The sequence below is a fragment of the Gossypium hirsutum genome, chromosome A07 (assembly GCF_007990345.1).
Source record: "Gossypium hirsutum isolate 1008001.06 chromosome A07, Gossypium_hirsutum_v2.1, whole genome shotgun sequence".
NCBI classification, from domain to species: Eukaryota; Viridiplantae; Streptophyta; class Magnoliopsida; order Malvales; family Malvaceae; genus Gossypium; species Gossypium hirsutum.
In genome coordinates, this window is record NC_053430.1 from 6,988,484 (window position 1) to 7,011,602 (window position 23,119).

At 30.2% G+C, this 23,119-nt stretch overlaps 2 protein-coding genes across 2 annotated transcripts; both read right to left on the bottom strand.

The window, feature by feature from the left end:
* Positions 1-483: 483 nt before the first annotated feature.
* Positions 484-1,710, bottom strand: LOC121232057 (uncharacterized). Its single transcript, XM_041117427.1, has one exon. It carries the CDS (start codon positions 1,679-1,681, stop codon positions 848-850), a length of 834 nt encoding a protein of 277 aa, XP_040973361.1. The 5' UTR covers positions 1,682-1,710; the 3' UTR covers positions 484-847.
* A 12,958-nt stretch (positions 1,711-14,668) lies between these two features.
* On the bottom strand, positions 14,669-22,845 carry LOC121232058 (protein PLASTID TRANSCRIPTIONALLY ACTIVE 10). The gene is made up of 12 exons (XM_041117428.1): positions 22,044-22,845; positions 21,201-21,260; positions 21,085-21,114; positions 20,914-20,987; positions 18,673-18,754; positions 18,492-18,565; positions 18,262-18,328; positions 17,487-17,579; positions 17,075-17,251; positions 16,946-16,996; positions 16,185-16,336; positions 14,669-15,374 (listed from the first exon to the last, which is right to left on the bottom strand). The coding sequence occupies exons 1-12, from the start codon at positions 22,788-22,790 to the stop codon at positions 14,930-14,932; spliced, it is 2,052 nt and encodes a 683-aa protein (XP_040973362.1). The 5' UTR covers positions 22,791-22,845; the 3' UTR covers positions 14,669-14,929.
* Positions 22,846-23,119: the final 274 nt, after the last annotated feature.

The following is a 23,119-nucleotide window of genomic DNA, read 5'->3' on the forward strand; positions in this document are numbered from 1 at the left end:
AATGAAACGTTTTGACACAAGTATGCAACTAAAGCACACAAAAATTAGGTTAAATTTTGTAGTTAGTCACTGTAATTACAAATTTTAAAATTTAGTCTTTATATAATAAAAAGTTAAAATTTAAATTTTTCTATTTTTTTATTTTAAAATTTTTAATCTAATCATTAACATGTTAAAATTTTCTATTAAAATTTGTCAACTTAAATTGTTGATTAAATAACATATTATTAACAAAAAATAAATATATTAAAATAATAAATTTAGACAAAAATAACCCACAAACCAAATAAAATTAATTGTTAACTTTTAAACATAAATATTAGATCTTAAATTTTGAATAAATATCAATAACAAGTTTTAACCCGAAAATTAAATAATAAATCAAAGAAAAGAGTGATAAAGTAATTATATAAATTATAATCGATTTTAAATTTCATCTTTATAAATTTTAGAGTTGATATTGTTAAAAAAGATATCTTCAAATACTAAACTTAAACAATAAAAGATATATAAAATATACCAAACAAAAAAATAATTACATAAAATATAGGGTATTTGTAGTTCCTTTTAAATCTTTAAAAACACCCAGAATCCAGTCTTAACCAGTCATTAACAAAGAGAAGAAAAAAGTTTAAAAAAAAAACAAACAAACTACAATTTAATTACAAGACCAGTTGCGGTGATTGCTCACCTCGTTGTTTAATTACGTTATCGGAGTTCCATTTTCGTTCACAGAATTCCTACAAGCCTCGAACTCGTGGCATGACCAGAATATATAGATGCTAAGCTTTCTTCATGCAAAGAAAATGGCTGCTTCTTGCCTTTTTTTAAAATTTTTTTTTTGTTCTCACCGGCCCAAGCAAAGAGCGGCGTTGATATCGAGCCGCCATGCAATTCCGCCGCCGTTCATTCTCCATACATCACACGGCAACGTCAACGAATTCCTATCCTTCCCACAACTGTATTGCACCCTTACCAGACAAGTAAACGCCGGAAATATCGTCGCCGGTGGAAGCTTCTGCTTCATCAACAACCTCACCGTCGTCATATCCCGGCCGCCGCCGCCAACCATTTCCTTGTATGCTCCATTGGTCCAAGTCACCCTCCCAAACACATCCGAAATAAACCCTGGACACGAGTCTTTCCCTAGGTTAACCTTCATCTCCTCATCCGTACACTCCAACCAACCACCACCGCTAACCCAAGTCTCTGTCACGCTTTCCACCGTCACACATGACGAAGACGACGACCCAACCACCATCCTTACCGCCCGATCCAATGATTCACCACCACCGCCGACGAAGCCGAAACTCTCCTTTCGACAAACAGCATCATCATCAGCAGCATCAGATTCGCCGGATCTCAACCACAAAGACGGCGGCGCCACCATCGTTTTCGTCTCCTTCGAAATGCAGTCTTTACAATCTGGGGTTTCAGATATAAGCGGCAAAGTAGTAAACCTTCGTTTTCTCTTCGTAATACTCCCTTTCGTGTGTCTTCTTTTACGTCTCCCCGGTTTATAACAAACCTCCGTACCACCACCGGTTTCCCCACTACCACCGCCGGTAGCCGGTTTGGGTGCGATCGGTCTGAACCGGAGCATTATCCGGTCCATTTTCGACATATCATAAACCCCATAAGCTTCATATCTAGCTATTGAACATCCTCCTCTACCCTCCATTTTATTTTTCCTCTTTGGGTATATCTTTTAGTTTATGCATAGATTTATAAAGAAGACGAAAGGGGACACGTGTGAATGCTTTCCACACGTGTGTGATTAGAGAAACGAACAACGCAGCTCAAAAGGACTGATATCTCTTTTCTTCTTTTGTCCCCGTGATTTAGGAAAATATGGAAAATGACTTGTTTTCTTATTTAATTATTTTTTCTATTTTAAGGAAATTTTGTTACCAATACGCCCTTGTATTTTTCATTTGGGTTTTAAAAATGACTTGGTAATTTGGGCATATTTACAAAAATAGATCCCTAAAAGGTGACATTTAGCTTTGCCTGGCTTGAACTGGCAAGTTTTTTAACCTTTGCTTCTAACCATTTTTAGGATAAACCTATAACTAAAATTATCCAGATCCATTTATCGTATTTTAATTTTACATATTTTTATATAATTAAATTTTAATAATTTCATCATCACACCTCATATTTCATTCACACATATCATAAATTAATATTAAATATGACATAAATTAATTTTTTAAAATATATATTTTATATAAATAAAAATTTCAATTATTAAATAAATATTAATATATAAATTTGTTGAGATCGACATGATAGATATGTTAAAATAGTTTAAAATTTTAATACAATTATTTAATAAATTCAACAATAAAATAATTAAAATCTTATACCAATATAAAAAAATTCCTCCTCTCCAAATAAAATTATTTAAAAATTCCCTAAATAATAAGATTAATTTTTTACAATAAAAAGGAACTTTAATAAATAATTGAATTGACTGGATATAATTCTACAACAGTCCAAATTCATTGATAAAGAAATTTGGCATGTCAATTTTTTTTAATTATTAAATAAACTCTCTTTCAAAATTATTGTACTATTCAACATAATTTTTAATCCCTTACTTCAAATGTTGCCAAAGAATCTAATCAATTAGTGGCAGATCTATCATATAATATTGTACATGAAAAATAAAATTGGAAGTACCCTCAAACTCCATAGCCATTAGCCATTAGCTTTTGAATAATTTTGTAAATTTTTACTTCCCACATCAGATTATTGTGCTGTTTTCTAATAATAGAAAATTTCAGTTCCTTGGATAATTTTTGGGTGATTTTGCGATTTGACAGATAATTCGTACTACTAATATAATTATAAGTATACAAATATGTTTAATTAATAATAAATATAGAATTCAATCATATACATGCACGATGAATGAAAATTTGAATTAATCTAAAATAATTGAATAGAATTTATAAAGAGAAAATAAATTTATATATTACAATTGTATATGATAAAGCTCAAATTTTAAGAGATGAATGATTAATAATGGCTTCCTTGATAATTTTTGAAAAATTTCAATCACTTCACTGAAATTTATTAAAAATTTTAACTTTTGAAAATTCTTATTAATCTCGCATAAAAATTTTAATTTGACACAATTTTTTTAAAAAAAAAATTCTTCTTAATTTCTTAAAATTTTTGAAAATTTTAATTATACTCCTTAATTTTTTTTAAATTCTCATTGAACTCTTAATTTGTTTTTTAAATTTTAATTAAACATTCTTAAAGTTTTTGAAAATTTTCATTAATCTCAGATACAAATTTTAATTAGCCCCCAAATTTTTTTTAAAAAATTCTCATTTAACTTTCAAAATTTTTAATTAAATCCTCCCAAAACTTAATCCCAAAATTTGTCAAAATTTGAACCTTCAAATTCCAAAACCTAACATTTCCCCACAGTGCTAAGAATTCATTAGCCATATAATTCATAATTTAAATTTTATTTAGATCAATTTATTTTAAAATAACATATAATTTTAATTACAATTTACACATCCAAAAAATTTACTATTATTAAAACCACTTTAATTATACTATTTTCATTATTTTTTTGTGAGATTTAAGAATGTGAGAAAAGAGTCTCTAGTTATTATTATTCCCTATGCCTAAGTACCCACCATTATTTGTCGCCATGATTTTGAATGCGTTGGGCAAATGAACTTCAATAAGTACATTTTCTCGGCTGGAAAATTTTTTACTTTTTTCCTTCCAACCAAACAGAAAAAAAAAAAGAAAAAGAAAAAGCAAAGTATTCCTTGATAGTAAGACCAAATGCATAATAAACCAGTAGAATTGTGGCACGTTACATCAATTATATAAGCATTTTTATAGCCTTTTAATTCATCGCCAAGTGTCCATTAAGCACTTAAAAACTTTTTTTTTTTTGGTTTTTCATTTTTATTTTTTTTGGAAGAATCGAGGAGGCAAAGAGACAGAGTTCAATAATTCCGGCAAGATAAAAAAATATATTAAAAAATAGGTTTTGAAAAATATATTTTCTATTTTTTGGTGGGACCCTGTTGCTTAAAACCTTAAAAAATTAACATACAGATGTAAAGATCTAAGCCGTTGATTTTGTTTCTTTGCAGAAGAGGGTGGGGTCCACGAAGCAGATGAAAGATCATGGGCCAAGATGATTGAATCGTACGGACGAAAAGTAGTGGTGAGAGAAGGGCATGATAAAGAACAGGTACTAGATTTTTAGGTAGGAAATGAATGATAATTGAAGTGAAAGGAAGGGTGCAATTGGCAAATCTTGACTCATGCAAACATTATGAGGGATTTTTTATTATTAAATTTTGCTATTAGTGATTGTAGTTTACCAAAGTTATGCATCTAATCCTTTTACTTCAGTATTTTTAGTTTCTGTACTTTTTAATTTTTAAAATTTTAATTTTCATTAAATGATAATTGTTAAATTTATTGAGTTAATCAATTTTTTAATAAGAAAAATGATCAAACTAATCAAGCCATAATTAGTGAGTCGGATTAAAAAATTATTAAAATTTTATAAAAATAAAAATAATAAATAATAAAAAAATCAGTTCAAGTAACCTATTACAATTCTCTAGATTGATACCTTTGTTGGTTCCCAATTCAACTAACTAGTTTGGTCGGATTCAAACATCACTGGACTCAATGGCAGAGCCACGTTGATGAATTAACCTCACAAAAATATTTTAAAAAAATACTTTATAAAAATAAATTTTAATTAAAAAATTAAAAATTTGAACCCATAAAGTTTTCAAGAAAAATGATCCCACAATTAAAAAACACTCTTAAAACAAATTAGTTTATATAGAAATATATTAACCTCCCTCTAAACTAAACAAATTAGTTTGTGGTTAACAAGGTCCGTGATAGGCTAAATGAGTGGGTTGCAAAAAAATTATCATTGTCAGGTTGGGTAACTGATAAACTATAATTTATACATATTTTTTACCCTATGCTTGGCATATTTATGAATGATTTCTCTTTGGATGCTCCTAATCCTTTAATTTCATGTTTTATACTCAGGAGAGCTTAGGATAGTAAAAGGAGCGAGAAATTGGCCAAAAAGGGATAAATTGGGCTTAAATCAGTGTTTCACACGGCCTAGGCACTTCCACACGGGTGATCCACACGCCTGTGTGTGACACATGGGTAGACCACACGCCCGTGTGTCATGGCCGTGTCGACTAGGAACCAACTAAGTATTGCACACGGCCTGAGCACCTTCATACGGGCATGCACACGGCCATGTCTCTACCGAGCCCAAGCCTAGTTTTATTCGGAAAAGGGCACTTTTGAGGATTTTAGAAGCATTCTAAAGCCTATATAAACACCCTAGAAGAGGATTAAGAGGGACACACAGAGTTGGAAGCAGAAAATACCTAAGAACAGCTATCAGAATCATCTCAGAAGCAATGATCTACATCAAGACTGAAGATTTCCATCCAATTTCCTAGAAGTTCTTTAGGTTTCTTATGTTTTATTATTTTTCAAACTTTGAGATGTTTTCCATTATTATTATGAACTAAAATCCCTAAATACCTAAGGGAGATAAAACCTAAGACGAATCTTATTACTCTTTGATTTATATGATAAATATTTGTTCTTATTTTTAATTGTGAGTTTTAACCATTGCTTTAATATTTCAGGATATTAATCCAAGTTTTTAATGTGCTTATTCAGTAGAGCAAAAGTCCCTGTTTAAGAGTAGATCATTCATAATTAAGCAGAGTTGAATGCAATCCTAGAGATAGGACGACATAAATCTGCCGGATTAGAGTCAAATCTAATAATGGAATCTATAGATCGAGTTAATGCGACAATAGGGGTTTTAATTAGAAAGAGATTTCAATTAATCAACCTAGAGTCAGTTGTTTCTAGTCTCGAGAGAGATAGTATCATAAATTAGGGATTTCTACGGAATAAGTCAAGTGAATAAATCATCTAAGTCAAAGGTAATAAGTGAAGTCTTGGTGGATTCTTTCTTGGGTATTATCTTCTTAATTGGTTTTCCTAAAGTATTTTCCAAATTTCACCTCTGTCGTGATCTTAGATAAATTAGAAAATTAGTTTAGTTTAAAAAACACCCTTAAATTCTTAGGCTAGATAATAAAAAGAGAGCAACTACTAGTACTTTTAGTCCTCATGGATACGATATTCCATCTCATCATAACTATACTACTGCTAGATAGTTGCGCTTGACTTAAGTCAAATTTTTAGTTAGTTTTACGACCATTAGTAACGCTAGCAAAATCGGTTCTTCTATCTATTCCGAACTACTTTATGGAAATGATTTGTTTGCTTATATCGGTCTGTGGAGAGATAAAAAAATTGGCTCAAAATTTCATTCGGGGTCCACTACTGATGTTAGGAAGCCAGCATTGATTAGTTGGGATGATTGTTGGTAAACCTATGGATGTTGGTGGGCTTGGTATACGTTGCTTAACTGACCAAAATAATAAATTTTTGTTGAAATTAGGATTCCAATTGCTTACGAATATGGAAGCCTTAAGGGTGCAAATTGTGAGGAACAAGTACAATATATGTAGAGTACTGTTAAATAATATTGCAAGGAGTAACTACTCTTTCTTATGGAGATTACTAATGAAATTTTGGCCAGAGGTTATTAGTAATTTCTATTGGGCTATAGGGGATAGTCGCATTGTTAATTTCTGGAATGATGATTGGATTAATAAGATGGGTTCGTTAAGAGTGTGGCATACTGGGTGGTGCAACTGGATGACACATTAAGAGTTAATGACATGGTGGACGAACATGGTAATTGGGACTAGGTTTACTTGAGGAGTTTGCTTCCCGACCACATTGTGTTAAAAATAGGCGCAGTAGTACAACCATCGATGAACACTGGACCAGATCGTCTTGCATGGAAATGGGCGACAAAGGAAGTTTTTTCTTCAACTAAGACCTATAATGGAAATCATCAGTTCAATTCGGTCAACAATTCTAATGTTTGGAAGCTGATATGGAAATCCAAGGTGCCTTAAAGGGTTAGGATGTTCATATAGATGCTATGGAAGGGAAAAATATTAACTAATGGAGAAAGAGAGAGTAATGAGACATATGGCGAATGACAGTAGTTGTCAGCCATGTTGATGAATCTAGGATCCATGCAATACATGATTGTAATTTCTCTAAAGCGATGTGGTGTTCGATTGTGCCGAATCATAATTAGGTACATTTCTTCTCCTTACCTTTTCAAGACTGGCTGTTGTGGAATTTGCAAAACATAGGAGGTTGTGGATATCACAATATCGAATGGCAAATGCTTTTTCCAATAGTCTACTAGTTGTTATGGAAAAATAGGAACATGTATGTGTTTTCGATAGGCCATAGTTGTGTTCAAGAAATTGTGGATACAGGCACAAGTTGGACAAGGAGTTATAGAATGTTGAATGCAGTGAGATTGCATGATAACCAAACAATGGTCAAGTTCAAACAGAGGATGGGTTAAACTTAACAAGGATGGAGCAGTGTTGCGAAATGGTTCATTTGTGGGCATTACGGGAGTGTTAAGGGATGCTGACGCAAAGTGGCTAGGTGGATTTTCGATGCTATTATGTAAGGACACTATTTTTAAAATTGAGGCAAGAGCCATACTAAAGGGTCTAATCCTATTATAGTGGAATAAATATTGTCAATTAGAAGTAGAATGTGATAATCATTTGTTAGTAGAGATGATTTTAGTTGGTGGAGCTTCTGATAGCAATATGGTGGAACTATGTCTTATTCATTGTCTGTTAAATCGTAACTAGAAGGTCCTTATTCGTCACATTTCGAGGTCCCAAAATATAGTTGCTGACTATATGGCTAAGTGTGCGTCGGCAACTTTCACATGAATTCAACAGTTTGGAGAATATCCACAATCAGTATGTGGCTTAGTCGAGGAAGCTTATCTTGGCTCTTTGAGGAATTAATGTAATCTTTGGTTTTCGCTTTATGTTGTTTTATCTACCATTCAATATTTTTCATTTTCTCTTAATTTTTTTATTTTCTCTCATACACTCTCTAAAATTTTTACAACATTGATAAGGGAAGATAATTCAATAATTTTAACATATGAAAAACATGGTCGACAATTATGAAAAATGTACGAGCTATCAAAATTATTTGATTTATCTTTTCTTTTCGTTATTTTTAATAGTTTTGTAATAGCCCTACAATTAATTGTACCATATATTGATTTATCGAGTATTAATATTATGCATTAGTTTATATGACTTTTTTAGGCATTTTAATTTTTTCAAAATTTGACCCCATAATCTAAATTTTCTAGCTCCGCCATTGAGTAGAGTTAAGTTCTGTTTTTTTTTCCCAAAATTTGATGTACCAAACATATTATCATAAGTGTAATGCCATATCAACTTGTTATTTCCACATATTACTCTCTAATAATCCAGTTAATGGATTAACCACTTTCATTTGTGTTCAGACTAAAATTTCAAAATTTGAAAAGTATAAGGACTTAGAATGATCCAATTAGAGAATTTGGACAAAATCTACAATTGTACGCATAATATAGGACTAGTAATTGAATTTAACCAAATAGATTTAACTGATACTATTTTGCTTAAGACTAAAATTTTAAAATTCAAAAAGTATAGGACTAAAATTGAATAATTCAATAAGAATAGAGACTACAATTGATCAATAAAAATAAAAAGACTAAATTCACAACTTGTGCAAAGTATAGAGATTAATAGTAGAATTTAACCTTTCTTTTTGGGATCAAATTGCAATTATACGGAACCTTCACATCTACTGTTTTGAATTTTGTGACTCGACATGGGTTCAAATGCGCTGAAGTGTATTATTCTCCTATTTATGAGTTAGGGAAGATTATGAGTAGTTCTAGGCATTGTGTCAAAAATATATGATTTGATTAAAACTTATAATATCGATAATTACAGTACTTAAAGTGACTAAAACCCAAAACTCAAAATGATTTGAATCCATAGTAACCCGATATGAAAATCTAAATCTCAAACCCGACTAACCCTAACTCGAGTTATCCAAACTTGAAATAAATCATACTCAAAATGATCAAAATCCTAAAAGAGTATTATTTAATTAAAAATGAACTGAACTTAAAGCCACCAAAACAAATAATAATAATAATAATAAATTGAATTGAAACAACTCGAATTCATCGTTTAATGACTCGACACACACACAAACACAAAAATCCTCAAGCTAAACTCAAACTTATATGGTTAAAATTGATACGACATGTATATGAAATAACTCAAATCTACATTTGGATCAACCAAAACAACTCAAATTTTTAAAAGTCGTTTTAACACGAACCAACTTGACCAGACATGCCTAATTCACAAATCTAATTATTAATATATCAAATATAAATTGTTAAAATTGAGTACTAACAATACAAGAGAGTAATGATTAAGTTTCTTTATCGACACTCTAATGTTTAAAATTCAAACTTTATTTATGTAATCCCTTTCTCTTAATTTATAATTTGACTCAATAAAAAAGGCCAAGCTATTTCTAAAGTCTTCCTATAAACAAGAGCTCAATGGTGGTTTAGCGGCATCCTAAATATCTAGGAGTAGATCTAGATAAATTACTTTTTAAATTCAACTTTATTATAAAAATTCACAATCCGAACACATCTAATTTGAATTTAAATTGATTTGGATTCAGAGTTAATTCAAGCCCAAAATAATATAAAATTAAAGTGACTAAAATTTAAAAAGATCTCAATCTGAAGTGACTAAAACTCAAAATGATCTGAACTTATTTAAAAATTTAAATTTCAAACTCGAATTTTTTGAAGTAAAACTACTTGAGCCCGAAATAACTTGTATTGAAAATTAATCTAACCAAACTTACTTGAAAATTTATAAAATTTAGATTGACCAACTGGAATAATTAAAAATCTAATTATAAGTAGATCAAATATATATATATAAAACTTTTGCTTGGCTCCTAAACTCAAGTATTAGATATTCATATAAGTAGAATTATAAATAATACATGTTTAATTATTTAGAATTAAAATTAACTTAATATAAAGTGAAAATTGAAATATATTCTAATCTAAACCAAAATAAATTTAAGTGAAGTTCTCATATGGTAAAACTTAAAGTGAGAATAATTAAATAGAAAATTTATACGTGATATTTCGACATTATAAAACTTGAATATGAGCACCCAAAACTCCAGACCAAAGCTTCATTCGTAATATTTAAAAAGTTTTAAATAAAGGTTAAAATATATTGTTAGTCCTTGAATTTTAACAAATTTTGAGATTTAGTCTTTGCACTTAAATTGTTAAAAATTGAGTTCTCCAACTTTTTTTATTCCAAAATTTAAGTCCAATCATTAAAATTGTAAGTTTTTTTTTTGTGTCAAATTTGTCAATTTGGCATGTTGATTAAGTTATTTTTATGTGACGTGACATATGATCGACGGAAAATAAACATGTTAAATTGAAAAAATTAATGAAAACAATTAATGATGATAATGATTGGACTAAGATTTTTAAATTGAAAAAATAAGAGGGCTGAATTTTTAGCTTTTAAAATTTAGGGACTAAATCTCAAATTTTATAAAAGTATAGAGACTAACAACACATTTTAACCATAAATAAAACAATAACTAACAGCCAAAAATATTAAATTAAAATTTAATATCAAGTAAGCTTTGGGATTGCTTTTGCTAACATAAATATATGAAGAGTATATTTATATATTTTTGGTTAAATTCTGCTATTAGCTCCTATACTTTATGAAAGTTGGGGATTTAGTCGTTATACTTTAACTTGGTTATTTTTAGTCCATATTCTGTTCAAAATTTAAAATTTTAGTCATCATCAAATAGTAACTATTAAATTCATCAAGTTAAGTTTTGTTAATTCCAAAATTTGACGGGGCAAATAAAATATCATATGTCTAATGCCATGTTAGGTTGTTATTTTCACATAGTACTCACTAAAAATTCAATTAATGGATTTATGATTATCATTTACATCAAGATTGAAACTTAAAAGTTTGCAAAAAAAAAGGGGACTTAGAATGATCCAATTGGAGAATATATACTAAATCTATAACTGTAGACATAAGACAAGACTAGTAATTGACTCCAACCAAACGAATTCAACTTGCTACCGTTTGATTTAAGACTAAAATTTCAAAATTTTAAAAGTAAAGAAACACAATTCACAACTTCCACAAAATACAGAAACTAATAGCAGAATTAAACCTATTATCCTTTTAAAGAGAAATCAAATTAGAGTCTTCAATTTATGAGACTCCATAATCAATTATCATGTTTTATAGTTCAAAATTGATTTAAATGTGTTAATTTATAATTGGAATTGGGTTCTTCAATTGAATTGATGGGAACATTTACTTTAACTGATTAAAGTGGTTGGTTGACTGGAAAATAAGTAATTGTGAAAATGACATTCAAATTCATTTCAGATAAGATTTTAATTTTCTAAATGGAATTTAATTTTAGCTTAAAGCCTACAAATACTTAAACTTTTAAAATGCATTAAAAAAGTCCTTAAATTTTTTCAAGAAAAATAATTAAGTCTCTTTTTTTTTGCACTCAATTAATTACTTGAACTATTAAATGCATCAAAAAGGCCCTTTAACCATTATGTTATTAGTTGACCATTAAAGTTAACTGTCCCTAATTTTTTTAATTAAAGTCACCCTGTGTCACAATCATGGTGTGACATGTGGAAAAAAATTATAAAAAATAAAAATCAATAAAAATTATAACAATTATTAAATTATAATAAAATTATAAAATTTATTAAAAATTAGAAAAAATTATAAATTGCATAAAAAAAAGCTCTTTAACCATTAACCTTAACCGTTGACTGTTAAAGTTAATGACTCCTAATTTTTTTTCTATTAAAAACTATCATATGTCGCAACACAACGTGACACGTGACAAAAATTGATTAAAAATAAAAATAAAAATAAATAAAATTTATAGAAACATTATAAAATGTTTCTTTTAGTACGATAATTTTTATATATATTTTTACGAATTTTATATTTCTTTATATTTTTTATAAACTTCTTACAACTTTATAAAAATTTTATAATTTTTTACGATCTTTATAAAATTTTAGAATTTTTATAATTTTTTTTACGATTTTTGTAATTTTTTTCTAATTTTAGATAAAATTTAAATATTTTTATATTTTTATTAAAATTTAATATTTTTATAACATTTATTAATTTTTATTTTTATCATTTTTTGCCACGTGTCACACTATGGTTGTAACACGTGGTGACTTTAACTGAAAAAATTAAGATTAAATTGATATAATATATAAATGTTTAGGGTTAAAGTTATTATTATATCAATTTTAAAAGCTTTCAAGTTATCTTCTGTTAATAATTAACAATTCGTGACCAAAAAAGAAAAATTGATCATTTTATAATTTTTCATATTACTAATAGTTGGATAACTACTAATGTAATTTACCTAAACTATAAAACTTTTAAACAATATAACATGTCAATCTATTTATTTATTGGGACTTGGAATTTATTTTTGTTAGTTTCAACATCGGCCAGTCCCTTATGCTAGCAATTTAGTTAGAGGTTACTAGAGATGGTAAAACTTGAGCTGCTTGATGGATTTCGATTTTCTTTTTTTGAAAATTAGTTGTAGGGTGAGGTAGGCTAGGGTGGCCTTTTTTTATAGCAGGCATGGAGCAATTATGGTAACGGTTTGTCCGACTTGTTCCACTATATAAAATTATCATTTTATCCTTATATATATAAACTATTAAAAGAGAAAAAAAATGTAGTAACGTAATATAAAAAAAATTATGTTTAAATATATTTACTTAACTTTAAAAAATTAAAAATATTAAAGATAAATAGTCAAAATTAAATTAAAGCGGAACAAGGTGGGGTAAAGCGATGATAGATGCATCTAGCGTTCATGAAAGTAGTGGTGGTTTTCAAAATTATACATCTATAGTGAGCGAGGTAGATGATGGAGCAGAGCGTACCAACTATGAAACGATGATGAATTTAGCAATATCCACCCACTTCGGTCCATAACCATCCCTAAATATTACTAAAGATTAGTTTTAAGGTAAAAACTTTTTGATCAACCACAATAGCCAAGTATGAGGTTAATAACTATAGTCTTACCACTGGGAGGAAGTGTTAGGGAAGGTGCGATAGTGACTCTCATGCATTTTAACACTAAACCTAAATCTAAAGGTACATTTGTATTATTAATTCTAAATTAGGATTAATCCAACATATATTATTAATTGTTGAAAATGATTCTTGTGAATTGATGATGTAGTAGAAGCCACAACATTCTTTTGCTTATGGTATTTGTATTTAGTGTACTTGCTTTATTTATTTGGTTTCTACCTCTTGACAATGATATTGTTCACTTACAATTATCGTGTAAATAATGAATATTATTTTTAAGGTTTTATTGAATATTTATTTTTAAATTGAAATTTTATATGCTATTATTCACCGATTATCATTGCACGTCAGAATTATAATTTTAATAGTTAGTCAATTTTTTCATCTAAAAAAAAGTAATTTGACTATTTTATTTTTAAAAATTGAGAGCCGAAGTGATAAAACAAAAAGATTAGGATCAAAATATCAAAAGAAATAAATAAAAGTTAAATTTATTATTATACATTTACTAAAAGTAAAAAATTAAATGTTCAAAGCAAAAGAACAGGGATTAAAATGATAAAAATTATAAAAATCCTTAAGTAAAGAATAAAATTCAATATGAAATTCAATTTTTTAATTATAAATAATTATTCAATTGAAATCTTTAAACAAAGAATAAAATTAGTTTAAAAATGAAACGCTAAAGTACTAAAAAAGCCCCTTAACAATAGTTCGAAAATCAATTGGATCCTTGATTAAAAAGTGCAATCAATTAGATCCGTAATCTAAAAATAACAATCAATTTGACCCTTCGAATTGTGATTTCCGTTAATAATTTTTAAATTTTATTTAATATTTTCATTTTTTTAATAACATATTTATAATATTTTATAATAGTTAATAGTTTTTATATATTTTTAAATTTTATGATATTTAATAATTTTTATAGATTTTCTATCATTTTCAAAAAATTTATAATATTTTAATAATTTTTAGGCTAAAACTTTTATAATAATTTTAATTTTTTCATTTTTTCATTTTATATAATTTCTAAGTTATTTTCATAATTTTTATATATTTTTTAAATTTTTTATATAATCCCTAAAAAACAATTAAGCCCAATCAATTAAATCCTCTTAAAATAATTTTAAAAAAAAGTCAATTAAACCGTCATAAAATAATTAAAAAATCAAATAAACGATTCACATCAATATATTTCCACATCAACCGACACATCATCAAAATTTTTAATATTAACGCTTAATGGTCCATCAAGGATCTTAACAAAAATGACAATTTGATAAAGCCAAATGGATTGTCAATTTTTGAATTAAAAGTCCAATTGATTTTCAAATGATTTTTTTAAATACTTTAGCCAAAATTAAATAAATCTTACTAATAATAAAACCAAGATAAACTCAGTTTTAACCGAAACAAGTAAACATCTACTATTCGTAGAACAAGAAAAGAAGGGTAAAACTGTTCTAAATTGGATCAAAATTTTAAGCTCACCAGCTCTCAAACTGTAAACTATACATCAATTACAGCATGATCCTCTATGTTACTATGACTGAGAAATAAGCGTGTTTGATATCCGTATCCGGTATACATTCGGATATCAGTACCGAAACATGATTACCTAACGATCCTTCAAATACATGAAGAAACTTAGTTCTCAAACATAATCGTGTCCCAACTTTCACACCCGAGTCCAATTAACATAACTATTCACGTTAATTCTCAAACATACCCTCATCTGATATGCTAGAAGATTCAGTCCCATTAACAAGAGGTTGATTTGGGAACTCAAAACTGGAATCACTTAAAATGCTGAAATCAAAATCATCATCAGAATCATAATCAGAATCACTTACTTGATCTATCTTCTCATCTTCATCAGCTTCCATTTGCATTGTTCCTTTTGAACTGGTTTCTCTTTTCATTTTCTGCTTGATGGCATCCTCATAAGACATTTCGTACCATACGGTGCCTTTTCCAACAATAGATTTGTTGTGGGCATCTGTCATCCGTTCTTGTTTACTTTTTTCTGAGTTCTTGGGTTCTCCCCAGTAATCATACCGGTACAAAGGATTCGAAGGATCGTATTGATCCTTCCCAAAAAAACTCGCATCTTTATATCTTCCTGGCTCTTCCAATGGCAAACCAAGAGCTTGACGGCTGTGTAAAATCAATCTATCAGTAGAAAGCAAAGACGATGTATTTGTAAGCACGACGTAGTGCAGAACGAATCAGAAGGAATTGGATTCGGTATTTCCAATACAATCTTTCCATGGAAAAGATAGAATTAACTACACTCAAAGTCATTAAACTATTAGTAAGCTTACGTTTTGGCCACTTAACTTGAAAAAGATACAAAATAATCACTAAATTATTCAAAAGTTTTCACTTGAATCATTTGGTTGTTTTGGTCACTTCTCTTGTACAATTCAGGCTTTTTCATTAAACAGCTTTAAATGAATCAAAATTCAAACAACTTTCTTCTCTGATCTTCGACACTAACCGTTAGATTGTCTTGAATCTAAAACATGCTCTTCTACTTGTTGATGGATACTGATCCACCCATTGATCATCAAATCATCACTTGGAACTCGCTAGTAGTACTTTTTGAAAAAAACTTAATAGCCTAGTAACTTAAATAAAATCTTCCAAATAATTCAGTGACCATTTGTAATTTTTTTAAGTTGAATAGCCAAAACGTACATTGGTTGCAGTTTACCAAAAAGATAATGTATCAATGCAGTTGGTCAATCAGATGGAAACGACAATAATTCTATCACGAGTAAAACACTGTTATATTACCCTGATTCTTACTATTCAAGTATCTTGATAATGCATCATTTGAAATAGCACTAATAGAAGCCGAGAAAATACGCCATTCTATGATAAAGTCTTTCACCAGTTGTAATTTATCTATATAGAAAAAGGAGAAGAAGAAGAAGAAGATATAAGAGCAATGGGAATAAATACCAGCTGATGTCTCTGATTAAAGCTTCTCTTTCCTCAAACGATCGACGCCAATGTAGATAGTCGTATTCATCCATCTCAGTATTTCGCCTGAATTGGCTGATCTTATATTTCTCTCCTCTTTCTTTCGCTTCTCTTCTGAGTTTATTGTGATGCTGTACCGGATTCAAGGGAAAAAGGTAAAACCTCTGCCTAAAGTTCATTTATGTGGCAACTCAAAGAAAACGACAGAAATTTGTAAAGATTTATACGTTACTAGTCTTGGATATGTTTGATTTTTTTGTCTTAAAAGGGGTTTGGTAAAAAGAGCTCTGCAGTCCTTCTCAATTTTGATACTGAGCAAATCGTCCCTCTCAAAAAGACTAGAGCAATTTAATCTTTATCAATTTCAAAAGTGGACAACTAAGAACAATTACTTACAACATTAATGTTTTTCGTCAATTTTACATAAATTTGGCCGGTATAGTAACAAACTTAGCTCCCAAAATTTACACATTCTATCGATTTGGTCATGATTTAACAAATTCAACCCACAATACTTCAATTAATTGTCCGTAATTGCTCACTTTCGAAATTGATAGGATTAAATTACTCCAATTTTTTTGACAGGGACTGGAGAGGTCCTTTTACCAAAAAGTTTTAACATGTATTTGGAGTTGAATGTGAAAAATGAAGAAATTGAAAAAGAAATTTCTCTTGAATATTACAGCAAAAACTAGAAAAACGTCAAGAATAGAGGAAGCACAAAAAGAAGAAATAATTACCTCGCGCTCTGCTAAGGCAGCTTCCAAATTGAGTTCTTTAACACTAGTTTTCTATCAAGAAATATGACCATATTAGCAGGTAGATATAAGCAGAAGGTCCATATCGAAATTCAATAAAGAAAAGCTCACCACAATCATTTTTGGTAAAAGACCTTTCTTGAACCGAACTTTGGTATATTGAACGTTGTTTTCTTCATCATAGTCATCGTCATCAGTTAATTCCGATAACTTTTTACCTTTGTATTTCTCCGGATTTGCCTCCAAATCATCCAAAATCATTTGCTCAGCAACATGGATCTGCCACAACTGCATGACAGACAAAAACAGGTCTTGTAAAAAGAATGATCATTTGTTCTTTTTGAGCGTTCAGGTGGGTGATAATAACATTCAATTGTTAACATGCGTATTTAAAATATTATCATTAGAAGGTTCATCAGCTCTCGCAATGTCCATAGACATGGCATGCATTCATGCACATACATGAACAAACTATTACGAAGCAAACTACAAATTATCAATGAAGACAATACTGTCGGATTACCTTGTCAACATAAGGGTGATTTGACAACAGGGGCTCCACTTCGGGTTTAGTTCCTGGATCTTTTCTAGGAAGAGGAGGTCTCCCACAATCCCGCTGCAAAAGGAACAAAATGAGATTGAAGTATAATCAGGGTACAAATTTGATATTCCAGAAAATGAATAGAATAATCTCGAAACAAAATCACAAGGGGATACTAAATAGCTCAGTTGCACTTGCATTATCTTTTGAAGTCATTTTAATTGAATAACTAGAACAACAGCTTTGAAATGGTGGTATAGAAGGTCATTTCCCCACCATCCATACAAACAAATTAGATGGGCAAAACCATCATTAGAGAGTGAATATGAAGTTGAAAAGTGTATGTTAGAAAAACCAAACAAATCAAGATAACAATTCTAAAGTTGAGGAGAACCCAGAATTTCTCCCATATCGACACCATAAAAGATGGTCTCAATGAGGGTAAAAGTGTCAGAAAACCTCTTGTACTATATCCTGGATTGCATTGTAGCCCTTCTACTGAAAAATGGGCAAACTAGTCCCTTATGTTAGATGGGTGAGCAAAACAGCCCCTCTGTTAAAATTGCACCATGAAATGTTTGTTTTGGTGTTTACATATAAGGTAAAATAACAAATTTAGCCATTTTTTCAGTAGAAGGGCTAAAATGCAATCCGCATATCGTACAGAGGGGGTTTGTGGTCCTTTTACCTCTCAATGAGTTTGATTCAAATACAGAAAAAAATAATTGAAACAGATATGATGCAACAAGTCACATACCCGTAACTCATCTGGATTAGTATCCTCATCGCGATGAAATATAGGTGGAAAGTCAAATCTATTAAATCTGGAAGTAAGGATGCAAATCAGAAAACAAAGAGGAAAATTGGAAAGTAATAAACTTAAGCAACATTATGAACTCCTAGTGATATTAGATGGCAGGTGGCTTCCATTTTACATCACATGGTCGATAATAGAAGAAAGAACTACCAATGTCCAGAATTACATACATCAGATGGTCTATATTAGGATGAACAAAACGCATTTCGATAGGAAACCTGAACTGGTAAGGATCTCGTTTGGCCTGCAGAAAGGGTAAAATGTAGTTAAGTGACATAAAATTACTAGATTTTTCATTAATTTGAATAGGAAATTTATTAGAAGAAAATGGAAGAGGCAGAAAATACTCACCAGAATTTCAACAATAACATGCATACCAACTTTTATATGATGGCGAATCCAATACCAATCATTACCTTTAATAGGGACCCACCTGAAATATATAAATACAACATATTAATCTAGTAGGAAATCCTCACAGTTAAACATAGACTTGATTTAGCTAATCATGTGCAAAATCATAGATCAAGTAATCAATAATAGAACTAATTTATACATATTAATCTAGTAGGTACCCCACACAGTTAAACATAGACTTAATCTAGCCAAATAGCCACGTCTGAAATCAAAGATCAAGTAATTAACAATAGAACTAATTGATATCAAATCAGCTATATAGCAAATCAAGCCTCTACAATAGCCATTAATCAGCTACTGCATAATATTTGAGATCATTCTTGATCACATAGTTAAATAAATGTACACTCAAAATTGATGTATTGCCTTGGAAATATGCCGGTAAAAGTATCATGGAATCCCCTGTACTAGGAGTCAAATTGCATTTTGCTCCCTCTACTAAAAAAATTGGGCAAATTAGTCCATGTACATTAGATTAAAGAACAAATTGGTCATTTCTGTTAAAAATTTAATCCATCGTATTGTTAAAAATTGGTGTGGCTCATAGAATAACTAGACAGTGACGTGAGTAAAACTCGAAACGACTCGAAAATAACAGGATACAGAATTCAAATTTCAAGTTATTTGAATCAAGTTGTTCGATTTTTCAAGTCAATTCAAATAAGCAAGTCGGTTTTTTGAGTTCAAATCAAGTTGAATTTTTACAACTTGAATAACTGAAACCGAATTATCAAAACGATGTCACTTTGGATTTAGGGTTAATTTCAATTTCTGTTACCACCCCCACCCCCGACGTTGTTTTGCTATTAAACTTAACGTTTTAAAGTTTTTTAACTTCATCCTGTGTTTCGTTTAACTGAATCTGTACCCCAAATAAGACAACAATTAAACTTGAGTTAAAATGGCATCTTTAGTTCCTAAACTTATATATAGAAATATATAAGAGAATTAAAACTTTATGGTTTAAAGTTTCTGGTGAAAGCCGGTTAACTGGAGCAGCTTTCCCAGTCACGGGCCACAAAGATGAAGTTGGCTGTTAGAGCTAACTTTGGACCCTGTGGCTCTGCAATTTAATGAACTACAAATTACTTCTCATTAACTCAAAGAATCATATCGGTGTCTAGGTTATGGAACCTCACTTCCATTACCAAGACTATTAAAACATGTCTATTGAGAATAAAAATTATATGACAAGAAATATCCTAAACCTGATGTTAGCTAAGAATACTATCTTTGAGGGTGAGGCAAAGTACCATTAAGTAAAAATTCACCATCATAAGATAAGTTGAATCTAGCATTGAAAATAGAAAATGGCACTTCAGAGCTCAAAGAGTCATAATTATATAAAATGTCTTTATTCAAAGAAGGGAATCTTTAGTTCTTTCATCTATGTCTTTATTGAGCATATCATGTATACTTGATTATGATTATTTTTTAAAAACAAAATTTTTATAAATATGTTTGAATTGATTTATTTTTTTAATTTAACTCAAACAAATATATTCGATTTGACTCGAATTTCGTTTAACTTGACTCGATTCAAAAAATTTTCAAATTGAGTTTGATTGATAAAATAAGATTCGCCAGCTCGACTAACTCGAACTTTTTTCACTTGATTTGATTCGATTGAACACTCACCCCTAACACATGGTGTTCCCTATGTACCTCATACTGACATATAGGGACCAATTTTTAATAGCAAAAATGGATGAAAATTTTAACAAAAAGACCAATTTGCTCTTGGATCTAACATACAGAGACTAATTTGCCAATTTTTTAGTAGAGGGGGCAAAATGTAATTCGACTCTTAGTACAGAGGCCTCTATGGTACTTTTACCGCAATATGCCACATGGAGTTCCAAAGGTCTAAGAATCTCACAATTTCCCATTACTAGCAAGCTAAAATTAAATAATAGTAGGAATGCAGATAATTGGATTGATGGAAGGAGCACAAAAGCACACATATTTGAAGACGAGAACAAATTCAATGGTGAATGAATAGGGAGCTTTAGCCTTTAGAAGAGATTTATTTTGGCACTTGTGATCTTGGTTAGATAAAAGTCTTTAAGATAGACACAGCAAGAAAGTTTATAGCAAAAGTGATTTAAGGTAAAAGATCAAAACTTAGAATCTGGTGAAATTACTAACAACATTAGATCAAGTGATGACAATTACCCTTCATGTACACCGCCTATGTCGACAAATGCTCCTTGATATAGGTGTAAGGTAGTCACTTTACCTTCACAAATCTATAAAGAAATTATTCATCAAAGATCTGTTCTTTCTTATGTGATCCTTATACTCGAAAAGCATTTTCCATAAGAAACAACGAGTTTGGAAACTTACTTGTCCTGGATAATAAAACGGAAGCTCCAACTGTCAAAATACAATAAATGATGCATCATCAATAGCTTTGTATATAGTTTGAAACAACTTGGAAAAAAAAAAGGCAATTCAATTACCATTTCCTCTTTGTAGTCCTTCCCTCTTTTTCTCCTACCAGGATAGTAATCTTGGTCATACTGCATCAACAAACAGGAACCAAACTAGCATATAAGGGCTTAACAATATATATAGAGAAATATAAACCCAATATATAAACCCAGCACAGAAACTTGTTAGCATGTCAACCTATAAGAAAACCCATTTTTCAGTAAAAGTACCATGAGACCTCTATACTAGGAGTCAGATTTAATTTTGCCCCTTTTGCTCAAAAAATGAGTAAATTAGCCTTTTTACTTCAGATCAAAGAGCAAACTAATCCTTTCTGTTAAAAATTTCATCCAATTCTATTGCTAAATACTAACATTACTAACGGAATAACCGAACAATTTCACTAGGTATGCTATGTGTATCTTATTCAGACATATAGAGACTAATTTTAATAGTAGAAATAGATGGAACTTTTAACAGAACAACCAGTTTGCTCTTTGATCTAATGTACAAAGACTAATTTGATATTATTTTAAGTGGATCGGGTAAAATGCAATCTAACTCTTAGTACAAGGGACTCCATGATACGTTTAGCCCATTTTTCTCTTCCCCGATAAGCTAGAATTCATTACATCAGTTCATGATTGATCTCACAAAGTTAAGAGCATCAAATGCCAATAAAATATTAAGATTTAGAATATTAATTTCACTTAAATGCCTGTTCAATGAAATACTTTAACCATAAAATTCATTGTAACCCCATTTCAAATGGATTAATCAAAATTGCCAAAAGTTTTAAACAAAAAACACCCAATCCACCCAAAACCAAAAAGAAAGGAAAAAAAAGTTAAGTCGTTTAAAAGATTGCAAACCTTATAAGACTCCTCTTCCAATCTATCTTTATTAGCATCGACCCATTCTTTATATTGCTTCAAAAACACTTTATATCTATCCAACTCCATATCTGCTTCACCAGTTATAACCTCCTTCTCCACTTTCTCCAAATCCACTCTCACAGCTTCCAATTTATGCGCTTCCCTTATAAACTCCAGCTCTTCTCTATCCACTTCCCATCCCCTAGGCGGCCAATCACGTGGCGGCACGAGTCTTAACGCCAATGGTCCCGCCCACAACGTCTCCAAAGGATCAGGAATATCCCCTTTAATCTCAAACTGTTTTCGATACCATTCATCCTCAGAAATCCCCATTTCTTTCATCTTCTTAAGCCTATAAGAAGGTTTCAACATCTTAAAAGCCTCGATAGCTTCAGGGGTTTGGAGAGGGACCTCTTCACCTTCATTGAGTGACTTTCTAGCGAAATCAGCTTCTGGGGTTAGGATTTCTTCCCATGGTGCCCATCCTCTTTCAATCCAGTTCCGGCGACGGGCTTCGTCCTCGGTTTCTTTGTCTTTGGGACCGAAGTTCTCGAGGAAGGTCTCGTCGACGGGGAATTCGTCGGAGCTGAAGGATTTTGGGGTAAATGAAAGTTTGGGGAAATGGGTTTTGAAGAAGAAAGGGAAGGAACGGGGATTGGGGGGATTAAAAGAAGAGGGTTTTGATGATGAAGGGTTTAAGGGTTTAGAGAATGAGAAGAAAATAGGGGTTTGAAGTATTTGCATCTTTTGGGTTTGGCAAAGGAAGAGCGTCGTGAGATGGAGGGAAATGGATAACGTTTGTTTAAAAAAAAAAATCTAATAAATGGATAAGTTATAATTGGTTCAATTCTGATTTTAGTCCCTATGGTTTTTCATCAAAACATCTTATTCTTTCATTCATTTGGAAAAAGAAATTACTTTTTATTATAATTAAGTTCGAACTTTGGGATTGACAACCACGAACACTATACATCATGAATCTTAAAATAGAAAGCACTTAATAAATTAATATTATTTTAAAATTAAAATATATATAATAAAAAATTATTCAGTGTATTGTCAGCAAAGTTAAA